A 23,310-nucleotide genomic window follows, 5' to 3' on the forward strand; every position below is an offset into this window, starting at 1 on the left:
ATTGTTTAGGGGTTAGTTTACAGTTAGGGTTAGGGGTTATTGTTTAGGGGTTAGGAAAAATAGGATTTTGAATGGGAATCATTTGTTGGTCCCCAAAAAGTCCTGCAATGAAGCCCATTATATGTAGTCTGGGTACCAGTCTCTTCAGCTAACATGCCACTCCTTGTCATTGCCAAAGAGACTGGCTTTTCAGCCATAGAAATAAGAATGAATAGAAAGGTGTCTCAATTCAAGTCAATGATGGCATAATGGGTGGACTGGCAGCCATTTTGAGTGTATCCATGCCAGGAAGTAAAAGCAGGAAGTGTACCCTTTAATCTGTGCTGTGATTTGAGTGAACTAAACTGACGTAAAAAGAAATGCATTCCATTGCATGAGCCACATCAGTTAGTATCATTTGAATTAACATTTTACATTACCATTGCAACCCAGCATCAGTTGATAGAACATTCCAAAATACCATGAACATTATTGCATTACAATAGAAGGCAGCCATTATTTGCGAGTGTACCCATGAGTTTGCCAGGGTTAGAGCTTCCAAGCCCATTCTATTCATTCTTATTTCTATGCTTTCAGCATTCTCAGTGTTCAATATGCACTGGATTTACGGTGCAGTTGCTCCTTGGTTGTTGGAAATAACATTCATATTTTCCATGACAACATGTGGAGCCTCGAAATTAGAATAGAAAGTAAAAACCACATTTAGCTGTTTGCTAGGCATGTTATTTTTAGGCTTCAAAATCTAAACGGAGGTTTTAAAGATGGACTAGACCATCACTGTTGCCAATCGACCCTATATTATAGGCTACCCTTGCCTTGCCCCAGTCATTCTATAAGTATACAATGATATACTTTGTATGGTAGGGTATACTTTATTCTGTAGACACTAGGATATACTCTGATAGGTTACATTATGATTACAGTATGCTGGATTCTAGTATATACTCTGATAGTTTATATTATTATTCTACTAGATTCTAGGATATACTCTGATAGGTTACATTATGATTCTAGAATGTATTCTGATAGGTTATGATTCTAGGATATACTCTGATAGGTTACATTATGATTCTAGGATATATTCTGATGGGTAACATGATTCTACTGGATTCTATACTCTGATAGTTTACTGCCTAGAAGGCCAGCACCCCGGAATCGCCTCTTCACTGTTGACGTTGAGACTGGGGTTTTGCGGGTACCAGTTAATGAAGCTGTCAGTTGGGGACTTGTGAGGCGTCTGTTTATCAAACTAGACACTCTAATGTACTTGTCCTCTTGCTCAGTAGTGCACCGGGGTCTCCCACTCCTCTTTCTATTCTGGTTAGAGACAGTTTGCGCTGTTCTGTGAAGGGAGTAGTACACAGCGTTGTACGAGATCTTCAGTTTCTTGGCAATTTCTCGAATGGAATAGCCTTCATTTCTCAGAACAAGAATATACTGATGAGTTTCACAAGAAAGTTTTTTGTTTCTGGCCATTTTGAGCCTGTAATCGAACCCACAAATGCTGATGCTCCAGATACTCAACTAGTCTTAAGAAGGCCGGTTTTATTGCAGCTTTAATCAGAACAACAGTTTTCAGCGGTGCTAACATAATTGCAAATGATCAATTAGCCTTTTTTAATGATCAATTAGCCTTTTTTAATGATCAATTAGCCTTTTTTTTTATTATTATGCTGTTACTTGGTGGGTAAATTATAGGGCCCTTTGTGTTTTGGTTGACCTGTATTTTAACCTTTCATTTTGAGCTTTTTCCAGAAATTTGAATTAGACCATATTGTCTGAGGATGGGTCTGGACCATCTGACATAAAAAGAAAAGGGGACAGTTTGATAAAGCTTTAAATAAAAGTAAAAATCTGGGTCATGTGACATGATTAACTAAAACACAGGTCCCTCTTATGTTTCATATTTCAACAAAGGGAAGTGGGAGAAGTAACAGGATGTCTTTATAATAACATGCATGATGAAATAAATAAGGACGTTATTGTTTATAAGCCTCCATAACATGTCTAGGTTATAATCTTGCTATGAATTCATAACATTGTAATAGCTATAGCTGCTAGCACTTAACTCATCCATAACGTTTTGTTACCGGCTTAGACACCGATATGTAAGCAGTGCCAAATGTGTGTGGGCTGCTTCTGACAGGAAACAGAAGCGAATTCGTATGTGAGTGGAAATTGAGTATAAAAAACAATGTAGTCACTGGTGAGTTTGGATATATGTCTAATGGTATGGTGCTGGATAGATAATGATACATTTTAAAAGTAGTGAATTGCCCCTTTAAAGGACAAGTTAACATTTTCATCACCCAAATATGACCTTTTTAGAAATGGCAATGCTCTCGGTATAGTGATGCGGGTCTTTAGGTGTTGTAGGCCTATACATGAAATTGTGTCATTCTTAACTTTATCTACAAGGTTGTACTTGACTTGAGCGATACTTCCCCGTGTATCCCGCTCAGAGTTGCCGTTTCAAAAACGACATATTTGGGTGTTTTTGGAGCATTTGTTCGTGTTTTATCTGTGCCCCCTGCAACTGCAGAATGAGCATGAGGAAGTCTATCACTGATGGGGGTTATGAGAAACGTACAAGTGAAATAAAAAATGTAAAAGTAATCAGTTTACATGTAATTTACATCCAAGTACAGGTTTGGTAAAAAAAAAGTGAACTTGTCCTTTTAACATTTTATTCTATAGCATCATTTTCATGACCTGTGAAATTAATGTAGAACGGTGAAGTGACCACAGCATGTGGTGGTGGTGTAGGGGAACAGAACAGTGTAGTGAACAAAGCATGTGGTGGTGGTGTAGGGGAACAGAACAGTGTAGTGAACAAAGCATGTGGTGGTGGTGTAGGGGAACAGAACAGTGTAGTGACCACAGCATGTGGTGGTGGTGTAGGGGAACAGAACAGTGTAGTGAACAAAGCATGTGGTGGTGGTGTAGGGGAACAGAACAGTGTAGTGACCACAGCATGTGGTGGTGTAGGGGAACAGAGCAGTGTAGTGACCACAGCATGTGGTGGTGGTGGTGGTGTAGGGGAACAGAACAGTGTAGTGACCACAGCATGTGGTGGTGGTGGTGTAGGGGAACAGAACAGTGTAGTGACCACAGCATGTGGTGGTGGTGTAGGGGAACAGAACAGTGAAGTGACCACAGCATGTGGTGGTGGTGTAGGGGAACAGAACAGTGTAGTGACCACAGCATGTGGTGGTGGTGTAGGGGAACAGAACAGTGTAGTGACCACAGCATGTGGTGGTGCTGTAGGGGAACAGAACAGTGTAGTGACCACAGCATGTGGTGGTGGTGGTGTAGGGGAACAGAACAGTGTAGTGACCACAGCATGTGGTGGTGGTGGTGTAGGGGAACAGAACAGTGAAGTGACCACAGCATGTGGTGGTGGTGGTGTAGGGGAACAGAACAGTGTAGTGACCACAGCATGTGGTGGTGCTGTAGGGGAACAGAACAGTGTAGTGACCACAGCATGTGGCGGTGGTGGTGGTGTAGGGGAACAGAACAGTGAAGTGACCACAGCATGTGGTGGTGGTGTAGGGGAACAGAACAGTGAAGTGACCACAGCATGTGGTGGTGGTGGTGTAGGGGAACAGAACAGTGTAGTGACCACAGCATGTGGCGGTGGTGGTGTAGGGGAACAGAACAGTGAAGTGACCACAGCATGTGGTGGTGGTGTAGGAGAACAGAACAGTGAAGTGACCACAGCATGTGGTGTAGGGGAACAGAACAGTGTGTGACTGTTTCCTGTGTCCAGGTTGACCGAGTCTGAGGAGAATGCTGATGAGATGCTGAGAAAGATCAGACCAATGAAGAGCAGTAAGTGTGTGTGCAAGATATGAGAATGAGATATTGAGAGGCCAGTGGGAAGATTCTAGTATTTCCTACCAATATGAATATATTCATGTTCTTTGTTTTATATCAGTAGTCAGTATTTCTATTCTCTTATATCTCATCATCTTTGTTATTTTAGAGACCCAAATATTTGGCTGGTTCAACTCTGCTGCTGACCACTCTGGAGGAGCTCACTGAAGAACAGCTGAAGACATTTCAGTCTTACCTGACTGCTTTCCTCCCATCCCAGAGAGTCAGCTGGAGAACACTGACAGACAGGACACAGTGGATCAGATGGTGAAGAGACATGACCCCGAGGAAGCTGTGGAGATCACAGTGGAGATCCTGAGGGAAATGAATCAGCATATTCTGTAGGTGGTAACACAGCAAGACGATCGGGTCCATGATGGTATAGTTAAGCAATAAGGCCAGAGGAGGTGTGGTATATGGCCAATATACCACAGCTAAGGACTGTTCATATGCATGATGCAACTCGGAGTGCCTGGATACAGCCCTTGGCAATATATTGGCAATATACCACAAACCTCCGAGGTGGCTTATTGCTATTATAAACTGGTTACCAACGTAATTAGAGCAGTAAAAATACATGTTTTGTCATACCCATGGTATACGGTCTCATATACCACAGCTGTCAGCCAATCGGCATTCAGGGCTCGAACCACCCAGTTTATAATGAGAGATAGAGATTATATTCACACAAAGATCACCCATCTTGATCACTGTTTCTGAGCTAAAGATGTCAAGTAGAATTTGACAGATGACACATGATCCTGTATAAATCATACTTCCATACGTCTGTAATAATACTTCTGATCAGGTCCACCGGTTCCAGAGCTGTCTAAATGTGAATCAGTCAACAGCAAAGTCAGTTAAGTTAGTAATGGGTAAGCATATTGGCAATACATAAACTCTGCTGCTGGCCTCTCTGGAGGGGCTCACGCTCGCTGAAGACGTTTCAGACATACCCGACTAGTGTCCAGCTGCCTGACTGAGAGACAGTTGGAGAACGCTGACAGACAGGTCACAGTAGATCATATGGTCGAGAACTACAGCCCTGAGAGAGCTATGGGGATCACACTGATGATCCTGAGAAGGATGAACCAACATGATGTAGCAGGGAAGTTAGAGAGAGATTACAGACACAGAAGAAGTACAACTGTTCAGAAAATGTGTCAAATGTTCCTTCAAACAAAGACATGATTTAAAAAGTTGATTGTAGAGGAACGGGACAAAGTAATATGAAACATATACCGTTATCTCTCTTCACTTCTATAGCAGTATCTATCACAGCAAAAAGATGGTGGAGAGACTCATCAGACACTGGTAATGATGAAGAGTGAGAGAAGAAACCGGAAGTTCTAGAGTCTGGGACTGACCGGCATCGGGCAGGAAAGACACTGGAATCACAAAGGAGGAAGATTTACTGGTCCCGATGAGGAGGAGAGAGGATGATTGGGTTCACACTATCCACATACTGCTCTTGACATTTGCATTAGCCTGCACAATCATTGCCGTCCCCAAAGTCCTCTGAAAAGTCTGAATATTGTATAAACTCTCCAAAAACATTCCTTACCTCAGGATACTTTAACTGGTGACTATCCAGGAGATTAAAGAAAAAGGAGCTTTCTGTTGCTGGATAGATCTGAGAGATTTATTGATGGGACATACAAACAGGATGCATGTTTTTTGGATTTCAAGTCCTTCGGTCAGCACCTGATTCCCTTTTTAGTTTAAGCTGGGCTGAAACGCGTTTTGGTATACTATTTTCCTTTGTATAAACTCTCATCTCTGCTAGTTGTCCAGACAAAATATCCACAGGAAATGTATCGTTATACAGACTTCATCATTTCACCTAACGTCAGAGTAGAAGTCCTGCATATGTGTGTACAAGCAAGACATGCAGAATAGGCATATGTGAGATACTTTTGACATGAGGTAAAGCAATGAAGAAAGATACCTGCAGACTCATTGTGTGTGTCTGTCTGTCTTCTGTAGTCTACTCACCCTGTGTGTGTTTGTAGTCAAAAAGAAGTTTTTCCGGAGTGAAAGGTCAAGCACTCTCCTGCTGCCTTCATCGTCCTCATCATTCCAGCCTGTTGACGACTCCATGGATCATCTCACCATCAGGACACCTCTCCGTCTCTCACCTTCACGTCTCTCCTCTCCACGTCTCACATTCACGTGAGTCTCCTCTCCACGTCTCACATTCACGCGAGTCTCCTCTCCACGTCTCACATTCACGCGAGTCGCCTCTCCACGTCTCACATTCACGCGAGTCTCCTCTCCACGTCTCACATTCACGCGAGTCTCCTCTCCACGTCTCACATTCACGCGAGTCTCCTCTCCACGTCTCACATTCACGCGAGTCTCCTCTCCACATCTCACATTCACGCGAGTCTCCTCTCCACGTCTCTCCTCTCCAGTCAGTTAAGAACACATTTTTATTTGCCAACATGTATGAATTGATGTCTTATTATAATATGAGTTTACTCTACTGTATTAATTTCCATCTAACATGCATTACATATTTTAGGCTGACTCTCTCTCGCTCTTTCTCTCTCTCATTCCTCCCTCACAGCATCACATGCCCATGGCTCCACATCTTCCCCATCATCACACATTACATTGTAATTTCCTGCTGAACAACCAGGGTGCCCTAGAGACGAGGATAGGGTTGCAAAACTCCTGGAACTTTCAATAAATTCCCTGGTTTTCACGAAATCCTATTGGAGTATTCCCGGAATCAGGAGGGAAAAAGCAGGAAATCCAGAATCGTCTGGAAAACCAGGGAATTTATTGAAAGTTTCAGGAATTTTGCAACACTACTCCTACATCCCGTACCAGACAGACAGGCATACAATTATTAACATAGGGTATATTTTCATGTTTTCTTAATATCTTAAATAAATCCCACAAAGGCAATGAAGGAGTCCGAATGTTATTTAATAACAAATATAACCTGCGATTCAACTGGAATCATTAAGAACAAGATAATATCAGAAAAGTATTGACTTTATTGCTGGATGAAGACAAGAACGGCTTCTCTCTCTCTCACCTATTTTGGTTTTGTGTCAGTTTGTCCACAAGAGGGCGACGCACTACCTGATAACTGACTGCTCGTGTACACTTGCCGTCAGTTAGGAATGGCTTACATGCTGTCAAAACGAATCGTTTCTAATCTTCTCTCCTCCTTCCAGGCTTTTTCTTCTTTAGACTTTATATTGCGATTGGCATCTAACCAATGAGGAGATGGGAGAGGCAGAACTTGCAGCGCTATAAACGTCACAAATAGAACGGACTTCTATTTTATCACTTGGCAACGCAGACGGTCGTTGGCATGCATGAGCAGTGTGCGTGCAATAATTGAATAACATGTCTAAATATATTTTGCGACCCTCGCGGTGTTGACCGTTTTATGTGTGGATTAATTGTCAGAGTAGAGGACCTTGTGCATTTCAGGTAAAATAACAACTCAACACAAATGACAAATTAGCTAGCTAGCTAAATAGGACAAATTAGCTAGCAACTGCAAGCTATCTAGCTAAATTGCCATATATGTTTAATGCTTTTCGACCTGTCCCCAAATTAATATCATTGGTTCAGAGTTTGTTTTTATATTTTAACCTGCGTGTTGTGGTTTGGTGTGGGGGGCCAAAATCTATTTGTGCACGATGTTAGGCCGCCCAGAATGGCTCGCTTGTGGGCGTGCTGGCAGCATATAACAGCACGTTCGATTGTGCGTCAAGAATTCAGCATAGCATTTTGTATGAAGGTCTGGTTATTAAATAGTTGAATCCATTCTCCATTTCATGAATGTATACACATGTAAATAGTAATATGCTCTAAAACGCGCTGGTGACAAACACTTTGCTGCCCTTTTTCCAATCATCCACATGACTGGGAGAAGCTATTGAAGTGAATACATTATAAAAATGTAAAGGAAACGATGTAGTATTAGCTAGGCTAATAAAATGAGCTGCTAATGTGGCTAGCTATCTAGCCAACTTATACTGTATAGATAGCTAACTAAGTGAATTAAATATCACCAGCTACCTAACTTCATATTAGCTAGCTATCTTGATGTATTTATCACTGTAAAAAAACTAACTCCAAATGCATTTGTAGGTAGGTAGCTAACAGTCATGGAGGAGGGTGAAAGTATGGCAGCCTCAACTGTCAAAGTGAGAAAGTAGGCTATTCTGGATAGGGCAGGTATTTTTGTGTAGTTCCTGTCCCTAGAAGTGAGGACGGAGATAATAGTAACATAATATTCAGTGTGGTCTAATTTGAGTATAATGAAGTCTGTTTCTTATGATGTTTTCAGTCCTCAGATACAGAGAGCTGTGAAAGCCTGTCTGCAGATGAAAAGGTCCCAATAAAGAGCAGTGGTTCTCAGTCCTGGGGACTCAAAGGGGTGCACATTTTAGTTTTCGCCTTAGCACTACACAGCTGATTCAAATGATCAACTCATCATCAAGCTTCAAGTGGTATTTATATATTAATTTGTGATGCTATCCTTGATATGATCCTGCTGTTGTCACATGCTACACATGAACATGTGTGTGTGCACATGCATCTATCTATCCAATGCTATCATGATTTGTTATCAGGGATATTATACTCTAGTAATCCACAATGACCTGGTGATGTAAAAGTCTAATAATGACATGATCTTCCATATTCCTACAGATACCTTGTAACTGGAGATTCCATCAAAACAATTGCCTAGTTACCGTGTCGGGCACTGTAAGGTTGGGTGACCAGGGCCATCTGGGACTGCCTCCTGGAGGAATTCAGGTGTGTGAAGGCTACCTGTGTCCTGCATAACTTCATGAGAGTGGAGACGAGGACCAGGAGGGGATCTGCAGCTCGCCGCCGTGTGCCAGAGGAGAAGTCTGCTGCTCTGCAGGATGTTTCAAGGATGGGGTCCAACAACGCAGCAAGAGGCAATCCGTGTGCGGGAGATCTTCACCTACCTCTTCGAAGAGGGTGCTGTTCCCTGGCAACACCATAGACTACACTATGCACAACCTAAGGCTCTTTTAAGAGCCATCCACATTGCAATAAGAGTATTCTTCCATTTACTTAGTTATGTCAACTGCAGTTTCAATTCCCAGTTTCTCTCCCTTTGATTTCTACTTCTCAGGTGAGGGTGCTATTTAGGTAAGGGTGTGATGTCTGTAAAAAACGGGCTATTTTAAGTCACCCATATTGGAAAAATGTAAACAATTAGACACTCTATAATCCACACCTACACACTCATGTATCAATCTGATTGATGGATTGTGTTGTGCAGTAAGGAGGCTCAGTTGTATAACTGTGGCTCCTTCAACCTTCAAAGAATAGGCAAGATGGCCAACCATGGAGAATTCTAATACCCTGACTACACTGCTCGCGTTGCAAAATAAATGTAGGAATCTGTTATTAAATTATTGCACCCACATTGCACCCATTATTGCACCCACACGTGCTAACAAGCGTCTGCGTTGCCAAGGGCTAAAATAGAAGTCATTCCTATTTCTGACGCAGATCGCGCTGCAAGTCCTGCCTCTCCCATCTCCTCATTGGTTATACCCACGTGGGTGATTGAAAGACGAACTGTGTTGCCGGTTGTCGTGGTAATACTATGAAAGTGTAGATGCCAATCACCATATAAGTTCAAAGATGGAAAAAGCCTGGAAGGAGGAGAGATGACTAGAAACAATTCGGTTGACCGTTTTATGTGTGGATTAATTGTCGGAGTAGAGGACCTTGTGCATTTCAGGTAAAATAACAACTCAATGTTTATATCCCAAGTCAAATTAGCTAGCAACAGCAAGCTAGCTAAATAGGACAAATTAGCTAGCAACAGCAAGCTAGCAAGTGCAGGCTAACTAGCTAAATTGCCATCAATTTGTAATGCTTTTCAACCTGTCCCCAAATTAATGTCATTGGTTCAGAGTTTGTTTTGATATTTTAACCTGCATGTTGTGATCGCGTTTGGTGTAGGGGGACAAAATAAATTAATGCACGATAGCGCACGCGCGCAGCCGGTTTGGGTTCCGTGTAAGACTTCATTATTTCTATAACTACACTGTATTGTTTGTCCTCGTCTGTCTGTGCATGTTTTTCAGGAGAGTACTCTGCAGCCACTTAGTGTAGACACCAGGTGAGGCCACACACACACAGATTCCTGTTGAACACTGTCTCTTTAACTACCTTGTTTTCTCAATAACAGTCTCTCTCCTTCACTTCATCCCTCTCTCCCCTTCTCCCTAAATCCTCTAGGTTACATCAGCTGTGTCGGTGAACCCCTCCCTCATCTGAACTGGCTACATAGAGGGCACAGCATGATCTGAGGTGAGAGGTCACTTGGTCAGGTCAACAGGAAGTATTATTAAAGAGATGCTTTACATTGAAATACAGACAGAGATGTAGTAGTCCCAGAGTTAATGATCCAAGGTCAGTTTTGCATTTCACCTCTTATTATGATGACTAACAATGTTAGAATAAAAAAATAAAAACACAAGGCTTAAAATGCTATTTCTCTCCATCTGTCTCTCATCTGCAGATATGTTTATGTGAGAGGATGCCAACCCCCAGTCCCATCATCGCCACCTCACCCGCTTTTAAGATAACCTTCAGGCTGACTAGAGACACTTATGTATTTGTGATGAACTGAGAGAATATTTGGGTAGCACTGTGATTCATTAATCATATGCTGTCTTCCCTACTCCTCTGTTCTTACCTCTTTCCCTTTTACACCTCTCTCGGCCACCTCTTTTTATTATAATGCACACCATATGTGCATTGAAGTACAGATTGAACTTGTATTTATAACACTTGGATAATGAACTTCTTTCAATAAAGCCTTAAACATTGCCTACTTGTTGAAATTAAGTCTCATTTGATGAAATACTCCAGCTATCCTGTGTTTATCAGATCAATGCAGATGAAGGGCATTAGATATTGAGATGAACCCGTTTTAGATTATTTACATGATGCATAGGAAGTGTAGTGTACTGTTTTTATTCTATTTCTGTAAATATGAATTACAGATCAGCCTTTTACTAGTTAAATCCAGTTTCTAGTATATTAGTTAGTGTGTAACCATTGTCATACTCCTGGTATTGGATATGACTGAAAAATAATCTGACATTCATACCTGAAATGCACCTTTATTTGCCAAGGTAGAGTACACGATCAGTGAATATATTAAATGTACAGTCTACAATGTGGGGATCTCATGCATGGTAATAACTACATGTACAGTATCTCACAAAAGTGAGTACACCCCTCACATTTTTGTAAATTTGAGTATATCTTTTCATGTGACAACACTGAAGAAATGACACTTTGCTACAATGTAAAGTAGTGAGTGTACAGCTTGTATAACAGTGTAAATTTGCTGTCCCCTCAAAATAAACACAACACACAGCCATTAATGTCTAAACCGCTGGCAACAAAAGTGAGTACACCCGTAAGTGAAAATGTCCAAATTGGGCCCAATTAGCCATTTTCCCTCCCCGGTGTCATGTGACTCATTAGTGTTACAAGGTCTCAGGTGTGAATGGGAGCATGTGTGTTAAATTTGGTGTCATCGCTCTCACACTCCCTCATACTGACTGGTCACTGGAAGTTCAACATGGCACCTCATGGCAAAGAACTCTCTGAGGATCTGAAAAAAAGAATTGTTGCTCTACATAAAGATGGCCTGGGCTATAAGAAGATTGCCAAGACCCTGAAACTGAGCTGCAGCACAGTGGCCAAGACCATACAGCGGTTTAACAGGACAGGTTCCACTCAGAACAGGCCTCGCCATGGTCGACCAAAGAAGTTGAGTGCACGTGCTCAGCGTCATATCCAGAGGTTGTCTTTTGGAAATAGACGTATGAGTGCTGCCAGCATTGCTGCAGAGGTTGAAGGGGTGGGGGGTCAGCCTGTCAGTGCTCAGACCATATGCCGCACACTGCATCAAATTGGTCTGCATGGCTGTCGTCCCAGAAGGAAGCCTCTTCTAAAGATGATGCACAAGAAAGCCCGCAAACAGTTTGCTGAAGACAAGCAAATGTAGCAGTAGCAGTAGTGGTAGTAGTGGTGGTGGTAGCAGTGGTAGTAGTGGTGGTGGTAGCGGTAGTGGTGGTGGTCGTTTTTGTCATTTTTGAATTATTGTTATTTAATTTTCTTTACCTTTTTATTTTATCAGGGAGTCATACTGAGACCAAGGTCTCTTTTTACAGATGAGCCCTGAATTATATCATATGATTGTGGTTGGTTATAATGAACGTACCTTTTATCAGATAGTAAAACACCTCCTCTTTTCAGCCTCACCAACAGATGTCACCTCTACAGGTACTGTTGACCTTCCACTGACATTCACCACCATTATAAACCTCTCACTAACACACTAGATATTCACCACCATTATAAACCTCTCACTAACACACTAGATATTCACCACCATTATAAACCTCTCACTAACACACTAGATATTCACCACCATTATAAACCTCTCACTAACACACTAGATATTCACCACCATTATAAACCTCTCACTAACACACTAGATATTCACCACCATTATAAACCTCTCACTAACACACTAGATATTCACCACCATTATAAACCTCTCACTAACACACTAGATATTCACCACCATTATAAACCTCTCACTAACACACTAGATATTCACCACCATTATAAACCTCTCACTAACACACTAGATATTCACCACCATTATAAACCTCTCACTAACACACTAAAGTTAATCCTAGACAGTATCTTGTCATCTTAGACAGGATTTTAATAAATAATTTCCCCCTCCCAGTTTCAGCTGTTTCCCCTGCAGCCCCTCCTGCCAACCCCTCTACCCCCCCTGGTAGAGACTTCATCAGAAGACACAGGATGGCTCTAGAGACTCGCATGGCACTCTTACCGTCCTTATTCCGCAGTCTCCAGGATTGTAGGGTTCTGAATGACGAGGAGAGGGAGGAGGTGGACAGCAAATCCACCAAGACCCTACAGAAACAAGCCCTGCTGGACATGGTGGTAAGGAAGGGGGCTCGCGCCCAGAAACACTTCTACCAGGTCCTGAAGGAAGTAGATCCCTGGCTGGTCGAAGACCTGGAAGAGCAGTCAGACTGAGACGGGTGCCACGGATACAACATCATCAGGATATATTATATCACTATACTAATACATGCTCTGAAAGAGACAGACAGACGGAGGTAGCCATGGATACCACCTCACAACCTGAGAAGATATCAACATTTATCAGAGACAGAGAGCAGTAATTTGAGGAGGAGCCATCCTGACCAGAAGTGGTTGGTGTGTAACGTGATTGGACACCATTCTCACCAGCACTCCCATCAGTCTGTAGTTTACTATACAAGCCCCAGGTCTCAGGCAAGGTGACATCACTGAGGCTACTGTCTACCAGACATCCTACCTGTGTTACGCTGGTACCCTGGCTACAGACTACAAGATCAGGGTTACTGTCTACCAGACAACCTACCTGTGTTACTCTGGTACACTGGCTACAGACTACAAGATCAGGGCTACTGTCTACCAGACAACCTACCTATGTTACACTGGCTGCAGACTACAAGATCAGGGCTACTGTCTACCAGACAACCTACCTGTGTTACTCTGGTACACTGGCTACAGACTACAAGATCAGGGCTACTGTCTACCAGACAACCTACCTATGTTACACTGGCTACAGACTACAAGATCAGGGCTACTGTCTACCAGACAACCTACCTGTGTTACCTGGTACACTGGCTACAGACTACAAGATCAGGGCTACTGTCTACCAGACATCCTACCTGTGTTACTCTGGTACCCTGGCTACAGACTACAAGATCAGGGCTACTGTCTACCAGACAACCTACCTGTGTTACTCTGGCACACTGGTTGCAGACTACAAGATGATTGAATTTCTATCTGGAACATGGTGAATGTTGAATCATCTTGGACAGGTCTCAGGAAACAACATGTGAGACAACATCTACCAGACAACTGACTTGTACTGGACAGCTGTACTGGCTGAACACCAGATCAAGATATATCTCTGCTTAGATATATTGTATACGTTTATATAATGGTATTTTTAAGAGCATCCAACTTTTTATATTTTCATGTCATTATTTTCCAACAATAGGGACAAGTGGTCTCCTTTTGTGATTGTTCAGGAAAAATAGACGCAACTCGCTCTTGAGATTACAAATACTGTATATCCTTTATCTAAAAATCTGTACCCGATTAGGGGCTGGCTGTTTGGCAACTGAGGAACGCTGACAGTCAGGTCACAGTGGATCAGATGGTGGAGAGATACAGTCCTGAGGGAGCTGTTGGAGATCACACTGAAGACCCTGAGGAGGAGGAACCAGAATGATCTGGCTAAATTAGAGAGGTGAAACAGTAGGGAACAATTAGTCTGTTCTTTAGAAGTTCAGTTCCTTGTTTATATGTTGACTGTCATCATCTTTCCTTCACACAACTAGAACCACAACTTGTCACCAAACTGAGAACCATCCTTGATACCGTAGCCCTTGAAATGATGTAGACAGTTAAATAATGATCATTTCTCGACAAAACAATAATCCTAATGTAGGTTTATTTTTTTTATGGGCTAATTATTCCTCAACCTGCTCACTTGATCCCATCCCCACAATGTTTTTGTTTGTTTGTTAAACGATGTCTTAGAAATTGTATATTGCTCTTTATTTTGAAGCTGGTTGAGGGAATGCCAAGAGTGTGCAAAGCTGTCATCAAGGCAAAGGGTGGCTGCTTTGAAGAATCTCATATAAAATGTATTTTATGTTTAACACTTTTTTGGTTACTACATGATTCCATGTTTTATTTCATAGTTTTTATGTCTTCACTATTATTCTACAATGTAGAAAATAGTAAAAATAAAGAAACCCTGGAATGAGTAGGTGTGTCAACTTTGACTGGTACTGTATATGACATGAGCTTCAGAGATGGTGACTGTTAAATTTAGGAACTGTCATCATAATAGTATGGCAGTAGTAGTGCTGCTGTTGTTGATTTAATAGAATTATGATACAATTGATTATTTCACCATAGTACATCACCCTCTTTTAATACACAGCCTCACCAACAGAAGTCTACAGGTAACTGGTCTCATCAAACCTTATACTTGTCTTAGTCTCATCAACTCAAAATCATAAGCAATGATAATATGAGGAATTCAATTGTGAAGAACTCATTCTCCCAATGGTTCTGTGTTGTAAAATAATTTGTGTGTGATCCATGTTGATTCTACCTGCAGTTTAACCTAGCTCATAAATTGCACCATAAACTGTAACTACTATATTCTTTATGGTCTGGCACTTTATCAAGTGACTTCTTTTGTTCAAGGTCCTGCACAGTCAAAATCATGTTTTTCATGAAATGTGATAATATTTGGATTAAATCAGATCAAAGTATGAAAAATTACTGTTGCTTCTGCATTGATAAAGTTTTATCATAAAGTCCCCTCCCCTTGTCCACCACTTGGATTCAGGAGCTGGGGATATTAAGGGCTTTTTGTGACGTCACAAAATCCTCAAATTTGAATACAACAATGGTAACATCTAATTATGCAAAACTTTTTGGAGGACTGTAATCTTCCTGCCCTGAACCAGGAAGACTCTAACTTCCTGAATAAGGAAATATCTCTTGAAGAAATTAGTGAAACAATAAAATCTCTAAAGAGTGGCAAGACCCCGGGCCCAGATGGATACCCGAGTGAATTCTACAAAACATTCAGCAACATGCTCTCTCCCTACCTACACAAAATGTTGGTTCAGGCCAACGAGGATGGAGTGCTCCCATCCACTTTGGATGAGGCGTTTATTACAGTTATACATAAGAAGGGTAAGGATCCGGAAGAGGTAGGGTCATACAGACCAATATCCCTCCTTAATACAGACCAAAAGATTTTAGCAAAAACTTTGGCTAACAGGCTGAGCACTTTAATTGGCAAATTGGTCCATTCAGACCAGACCGGCTTTATCCCTAACAGAAACTCATTCTTCAATCTCAGGCGCCTATTCAACATTATGTATTCTCAGAGGTTACCTAACGTGGACCTAGCCGTTATATCTCTTGATGCTGAAAAGGCCTTTGACCAAGTTGAGTGGCCCTATCTATTCAAGGTCCTACAGAAATGTAATATTGGAGATGGGTTCATAAAGTGGATCCAGCTTTTATATAGGAACCCCTGTGCGAGAATACTCACTAACCAATCATTGTCGCCCCGATTTAACCTTTACAGAGGGACAAGGCAGGGTTGTGCGCTGTCGCCTATGCTCTTCGCCCTAATTATTGAACCTCTCGCTCAAGCGATCAGATCTCATCCAGCAATACACGGCTATAATACTAAAGATACTCTAAATAAGATCTCGCTATACGCAGATGACATTCTCCTCTATGTAACAGAACCCCAAGATAGTATTCCAGCTATTCTGGAGGTGATTAATTTGTTTGGTACCTTCTCGGGATACAGAATAAATTGGAACAAGAGTGAATTAATGCCCATTCGGTTGCAAAACACCTCCTGGCTAGAACATCTTCCAGTTAAGCTATCTTCAGATAAATTTACCTACCTTGGAATTGTAGTTACCAAACAATACTCCTTACTATTTAAAGAGAATTTCCCCTCTCTGATGCAAAAACTTAAGGCAAACATACAATTTTGGAGAACTCTCCCAATTTCTCTGCTTGGAAGAATTAATGCCATTAAAATGGTCTTCCTCCCACAACTGCTCTACCTATACCAGAACATCCCAATATTCATACCTAAATCCTTTCATAAACAACTGGACTCTATTATCAATCCTTTCATCTGGGATTATAAAACACACAGGATAGGTAAAAAACACCTCTGTAAATCCAAGATGGAAGGAGGATTGTCTCTCCCAAACTTTATATTTTACTACTGGGCCGCCAACCTCCGCGCTGTTACGTTTCTGCTGGATGACGCACTCCCGCCATCCAGCTGGCTTAGTATGGAGCGAGAGGAGTGCCACCCCTTCTCTATTGGTGCTGTGATTTTGTCACCTGTCAATCTGGAGATGTCACTTTACCGTAACAATCCTATTATACATAGCACAGTCTGAATCTGGAAGCAAATTAAAGTCCACTTTGAGTTTAGACCAATATCATTCATGCTTCCTGTTGCCAGGAATCCCTCCTTTGCCCCATCTAACCTTGATAACACCTTTGAGCGGTGGGGAGAGTTGGGGATAAGTACCATAGGGGATTTATATATAGGGGGAACCTTTGCTTCCTTTGAATCGCTGAGCGAAACTTATAATCTTCCCAGAAGTAACTTTTTCAGATACCTACAGATTAGAGACTATGTTAGAAAACACCTCCCAACATTTGGGAATGCTAAACCTTCCACGTTTGACAGATGCATAAAATTATGCCCCACCTCAGACAAACTGATATCTCGTATTTTTGATGCTTTTCAATCTGTTAGCGCACACTCTACTGATGCCATTAAGGCAAAATGGGAGGAAGAACTAGGGACTGACATTTCGGTGGCAGACTGGGAAGATAGCTTGGTGTATATCCACACCTGCTCCATTAACTCCAGACATCGTCTCATACAATTCAAGGTATTACACAGATTACACTATTCCAAAACCAAACTGCATAGGATATTTCCTGGTACATCCCCTATGTGTGATAAATGTCAGGCTGAGCAGGGTACACTACTCCACTGCTTTGCCCTATGCTCTAACTTGTATGGGTATTGGTGTGGAATTTTTAGGATCCTCTCTGAAGTTCTGGAGACTTCAATAGACCCAGACCCGCTTCTGATAATCCTGGGAGTGTCCGATTCCCTAAACGGATTAACCAACTCCCAAAAACAACTCATCTCTTACAGTCTCATTTCGGCAAAAAAATGTATCTTGTTGTTTTGGAAAAAGAGGGAAGCGCCCTCTACCAAATTATGGCTCAGCGAATTGGCAAACACTGCACACTTAGAAAGAATTAGATATACACTGCTCAAAAAAATAAAGGGAACACTTAAATAACACAATGTAACTCCAAGTCAATCACACTTCTGTGAAATCAAACTGTCCACTTAGGAAGCAACACTGATTGACAATAAATTTCACATGCTGTTGTGCAAATGGAATAGACAACAGGTGGAAATTATAGGCAATTAGCAAGACACCCCCAATAAAGGAGTGGTTGTGCAGGTGGTGACCACAGACCACTTCTCAGTTCCTATGCTTCCTGGCTGATGTTTTGGTCACTTTTGAATGCTGGCGGTGCTTTCACTCTAGTGGTAGCATGAGACGGAGTCTACAACCCACACAAGTGGCTCAGGTAGTGCAGCTCATCCAGGATGGCACATCAATGCGAGCTGTGGCAAGAAGGTTTGCTGTGTCTGTCAGCGTAGTGTCCAGAGCATGGAGGCGCTACCAGGAGACAGGCCAGTACATCAGGAGATGTGGAGGAGGGCATAGGAGGGCAACAACCCAGCAGCAGGACCGCTACCTTCGCCTTTGTGCAAGGAGGAGCAGGAGGAGCACTGCCAGAGCCCTGCAAAATGACCTCCAGCAGGCCACAAATGTGCATGTGTCTGCTCAAACGGTCAGAAACAGACTCCATGATGGTGGTATGAGGGCCCGACGTCCACAGGTGGAGGTTGTGCTTACAGCCCAACACCGTGCAGGACGTTTGGCATTTGCCAGAGAACACCAAGGTTGGCAAATTCGCCACTGGCACCCTGTGCTCTTCACAGATGAAAGCAGGTTCACACTGAGCACGTGACAGACGTGACAGAGTCTGGAGACGCCGTGGAGAACGTTCTGCTGCCTGCAACATCCTCCAGCATGACCGGTTTGGCGGTGGGTCAGTCATGGTGTGGGGTGGCATTTCTTTGGGGAGCCGCACAGCCCTCCATGTGCTCGCCAGAGGTAGCCTGACTGCCATTAGGTACCGAGATGAGATCCTCAGACCCCTTGTGAGACCATATGCTGGTGCGGTTGGCCCTGGGTTCTTCCTAATGCAAGACAATGCTAGACCTCATGTGGCTGGAGTGTGTCAGCAGTTCCTGCAAGAGGAAGGCATTGATGCTATGGACTGGCCCGCCCGTTCCCCAGACCTGAATCCAATTGAGCACATCTGGGACATCATGTCTCGCTCCATCCACCAACGCCACGTTGCACCACAGACTGTCCAGTAGTTGGCGGATGCTTTAGTCCAGGTCTGGGAGGAGATTCCTCAGGAGACCATCCGCCACCTCATCAGGAGCATGCCCAGGCGTTGTAGGGAGGTCATACAGGCACGTGGAGGCCACACACACTACTGAGCCTCATTTTGACTTGTTTTAACCTGTTGGGGCTACAGGTTAGCAATGAACCCCGAGTCGGGATTGCTAACAAGGCTGGAAATTCAAAACATCAAAAATCTAATAATTTCAATTTCTCAAACAATCAACTATTTTACACAATTTAAAAGATAAACATCTCCTTAATCTAACCACATTGTTCGATTTTCAAAGAGGCTTTACGGCAAAAGCATAAAGTTAGATTATGTTAGGACAGTACATAGCCACAAAAGTACAAACATCCATTTTCAATTCAAGGTCAGGCGTCACCAAAAGCAGAAACCAGCTAGAATTATGCACTAACCTTTGTCAATCTCCATCAGATGACACTCCTAGGACATTATGTTATACAAAACATGCATTTTTTGTTCCATCAAGTTCATATTTATATCCAAAAACAGCATTTTACAGTAGCGTGAAATTCAGATTTTTTTCTTCTCTGAAATGCTTCCGGTGAACATAACAAAATTACTATTCGAAAACATTGGTAAATTATAATATTGTCATTCAAAGAATAATATATTATCATCTCGTAATTGCTACCGAATGGCCAGATCTCAAAATAACTTTACTGGGAAATCACATTTTGCAATAAACGGGGTGCTATGCTAAGAACAATAAGCTATGCTATACAGTTAGCATCATCTAATATCGATAATAACATTGTAAATATCCCCTTACCTTTGATTATCTCCATCAGAAGGCACTGCCAGGAATCCCAGGTCCGGAACAAATGTGGTTTCTTTTGACAAAGTTCATAATTTATGTCCAAATAACACCAAGTAGTTAGCGTTCATTATGCTCCCACAAAACGTGGTGGGGGGGTGTAAAATCACGCCGAAAAGCTAAAAAAACCTAGTAAATAATCTATTTACGTTCGTTCAAACATGTCAAATGTTGTTTAGCATTAATCTTTTGGTCCATTTTTAACATTAAACATCAGTAATCTTTTCACACAACCTATCCTATGTCTAGATAAACAATAATGACAAACTCACGCTTCTCAGATTTATGCGCAGGCGCAAAGAAATGAAGTGACGACATGTCAACTTCCTTGCATTCTAATTTGCTCTCTGTTTATCATAGACGCTTCAAACAACTTTATAAAGATCGTTGACATCTAGTGGAAGCCGTAGGTGTTGCGAAATGAATCCTTTCTCACTATGGTATCTATAAAACAATGACACTAAATAGTACAGTCACAAAATTCACATTTTTTTAAATCTATTTTTCACAGGTTTTTGCCTGCAATATGAGTTTTGTTATACTTACAGACACCATTCAAACTGTTTTAGAAAATTCTGAGTGTTTTCTATCCGAATGTGTTAATAATATGCATATCCTAGCTTCTGAGTTGGTGTAGGAGGCAGTTAAAAATGGGCACATACTTTTTTCAACATTTCTCAATACTGCCCCCGAGCCCCAACAGGTTGGACATTACATCAAAGTTGGATCAGCCTGTAGTGTGTTTTTCCACTTTCATTTTGAGTGTGACTCCAATTCCAGACCTCCATGGGTTGATAAATTGGATTTCCATTGATTATTTTTGTGTGATTTTGTTGTCAGCACATTCAACTATGTAAAGAAAAAAGTATTTAATAAGATTATTTCTTTCATTCAGATCTAGGATGTGTTGTTTAAGTGTTCCCTTTATTTTTTTGAGCAGTATATTTTGAACAATAAATTATCAACATTTGATCAAATCTGGCAGCCTTTCCTCTCTTACTTGGACCAGGCGGCGCTGTGAATTTGCACTTAACGCACTCTCAATTGTCATACGGTAATCTACCTTTGGGCAGCGTGTGCTGGCCCCGCCACCCGAGCAGTTGGGAGGGGAATAGGGTGGAATAAGGGGGGATAAAGTGGGGTATAAGTGGGGGGGGCTACATCGACCCTTTTTTTTCTACCTGTCCTTGTTTTGTATGTCTTGTTTTGTAATATTTGTTTTGTGCCCAGAACTATGGGTCTTTTGGTTAATGTCTGTTCTCTTATGTTTAGATAAGAACTGTAAACTTGTCTTTTATACCTATACACCACTCTTATGTATGTGTTCAATAAAAAAATATTTGAACAAAAACAATGGTAACATCTCATTTTCTTACCTAATTTAAATAACTACCATCGCAGAATGGTGTGGTTTACATAGCATCGTGTTCGCTGAATAGGGGAAACCTGTAAATATACTTTCTAAGGCAAATATACTTATAGGTTTCCACTTTCATCTGTGTCTGGTGTTAGCTAGTTACTGGCTAGCTAGGTTTTTCACCAGCATGAAACAAAGTGGGGGAAGGGCTAGCCCAAAACTGAGACTAATTGCCAGGTCATTACATCAAGAGACATGCCAAACATGAGATTCATACAAACTTCTTGACATCATTGGTGGTCATGATATATGAACGTTGTCTGACAGTCAATATACACTGAGTGGACAAAACATTATGAACACCTGCTCTTTCCATGACAGACTGACCAGGTGAAAGCTATGATCCCTTATTGTCACTTGTTAAATCAACTTAAAACAGTGTAGATGAAGAGGAGGAGACGGGTTAAAGAAGGATTTTTAAGGCTTGAGACATTTGAGACATGGATTGTGTGTGTGTGTGCCATTCAGAGGGTGTTTTCCATGTGTATCAACAGTGGTCCACCACCCAAAGGACATCCAGGCAACTTGACACAACTGTGGGAAGCATTAGAGTCAACATGGACCAGCATCCCTGTGGAACACTTTCGACACCTTGTAGAGTCCATGCCCCCAACGAATTGACACTGTTCTGAGGGCAAAAAGGGGTTGCTACTCAATATTAGGAAGGTGTTCTTAAATGTTTTCTACACTCAGTGTGTTTATATGTAACGTACCCAGACCTCACCCTGTAAAGTTTCAACAAAAATTGTCCAAGATGATCTAGCTAGCTAAATTCCATTTGGGCTAGCTAGCTAAATTATATAGCCACCATTATTTCTATATCGATGCTGTTACAATAACCAAACCATTTGTGAAACCATGCTATGAGTTGCTTTGTCTATCAGCAAATCTGCTTGATATAATCTCAATGCAACACTGCCTCCATGTTGCTTGACATTGGCGGTTTCAAAGGTGAGCACCCCAGCTATTAGCTCCCCCCCACTCAGTCTGTATTTTCAGACTTCCTGGTAGTTTGACATGAGAGAAAATGTTTATCGGGGCAAAATATTATGGGTGATGATTTAGTCTCATGTGAATATTTAAAAAATCCGCACAAAATACATTTTTCCCACCAGAGATGTGTTTCCATCAAACTGATTTATAGAGAGAAATATGAATCCCGTCTTTTTGTAGGAACTAACTCCACCATGGTTCGTTGGTCAAAGCCCATGGAAAAATGAATGGTGTTTTGATAATTGCAGAAAATAAGGTCTGCGGTAAACACAGCCTTAGGAGAGTTTATACATTTTGTTCTGGGATAAATATTATCAGCTAATGTCACTTTTTGTAAATTTGTGGACATTTATGTAATAATAAAAAACACATAAAGCATAAAGGCTTCATAATTCCTAAAGTTAATGTTGACTAACTGATATTACGTCATAGAACAAAACGTATAAGATCTCCTAAGCCTGTGTTAACCTCGGACTTATTTTGGACATTTATATCAAAACCCTATTCTTTCCCCGTAGGGATAGCTGAAAGAATTAGAGGTAACTCATTTCCGGGTTTTTGGACTACAAGCTGGCGAGCTCTATTGTGGATAAAATGCTGTGCCTGGTGACGTAGGGCCCATATAAATAACTTGGCGTAGTGCACATAAAAATAAATTCCCATGTACTGAATGAAAAAGCTAAATTAATTAAATGGGTTTCCATAGCATTTTCAGCTCTACTGATAAATGTGCCCACTCTGGTCTTGGCAAGTGCGCTCTCGTCAACAGATCACAAATAAAGTGCGGGTAGGCTACCTACATTATGAGATCATTTGTATTAGCCAAACGGCAGCCAAGCATAGATCAACATATCCCCAGAATAAGGCCCTCGATATTTATTGGAAATGAGCATAAAGCTCATCCCCATGCACTACCCTGTAAAGTTTATCATTTATTTAATCTGAAGCCTAATAAACTGCATGCTTTCCC

At 41.7% G+C, this 23,310-nt stretch overlaps 1 protein-coding gene across 1 annotated transcript; it reads left to right on the plus strand.

Annotated features, from left to right (window-relative positions):
• The first annotated feature begins 12,024 nt into the window (after window positions 1-12,024).
• LOC123725413 (caspase recruitment domain-containing protein 8-like) lies at window positions 12,025-14,783 on the plus strand. The gene is made up of 2 exons (XM_045690707.1): window positions 12,025-12,198; window positions 12,674-14,783. Exons 1-2 carry the CDS (start codon window positions 12,087-12,089, stop codon window positions 12,988-12,990), a joined length of 429 nt encoding a protein of 142 aa, XP_045546663.1. The 5' UTR covers window positions 12,025-12,086; the 3' UTR covers window positions 12,991-14,783.
• Window positions 14,784-23,310: the final 8,527 nt, after the last annotated feature.

The sequence above is a fragment of the Salmo salar genome, chromosome ssa12 (assembly GCF_905237065.1).
Source record: "Salmo salar chromosome ssa12, Ssal_v3.1, whole genome shotgun sequence".
NCBI classification, from domain to species: Eukaryota; Metazoa; Chordata; class Actinopteri; order Salmoniformes; family Salmonidae; genus Salmo; species Salmo salar.

Excerpts from the sequence above, each read along its gene's own strand:
- LOC123725413 (XM_045690707.1), top strand. The coding sequence starts at position 12,087 with ATGAGCCCTGAATTATATCATATGATTGTGGTTGGTTATAATGAACGT. Across the intron at positions 12,199-12,673 it reads AACAGATGTCACCTCTACAG|TTTCAGCTGTTTCCCCTGCA; the intron begins GTACTGTTGACC and ends TCCCCCTCCCAG.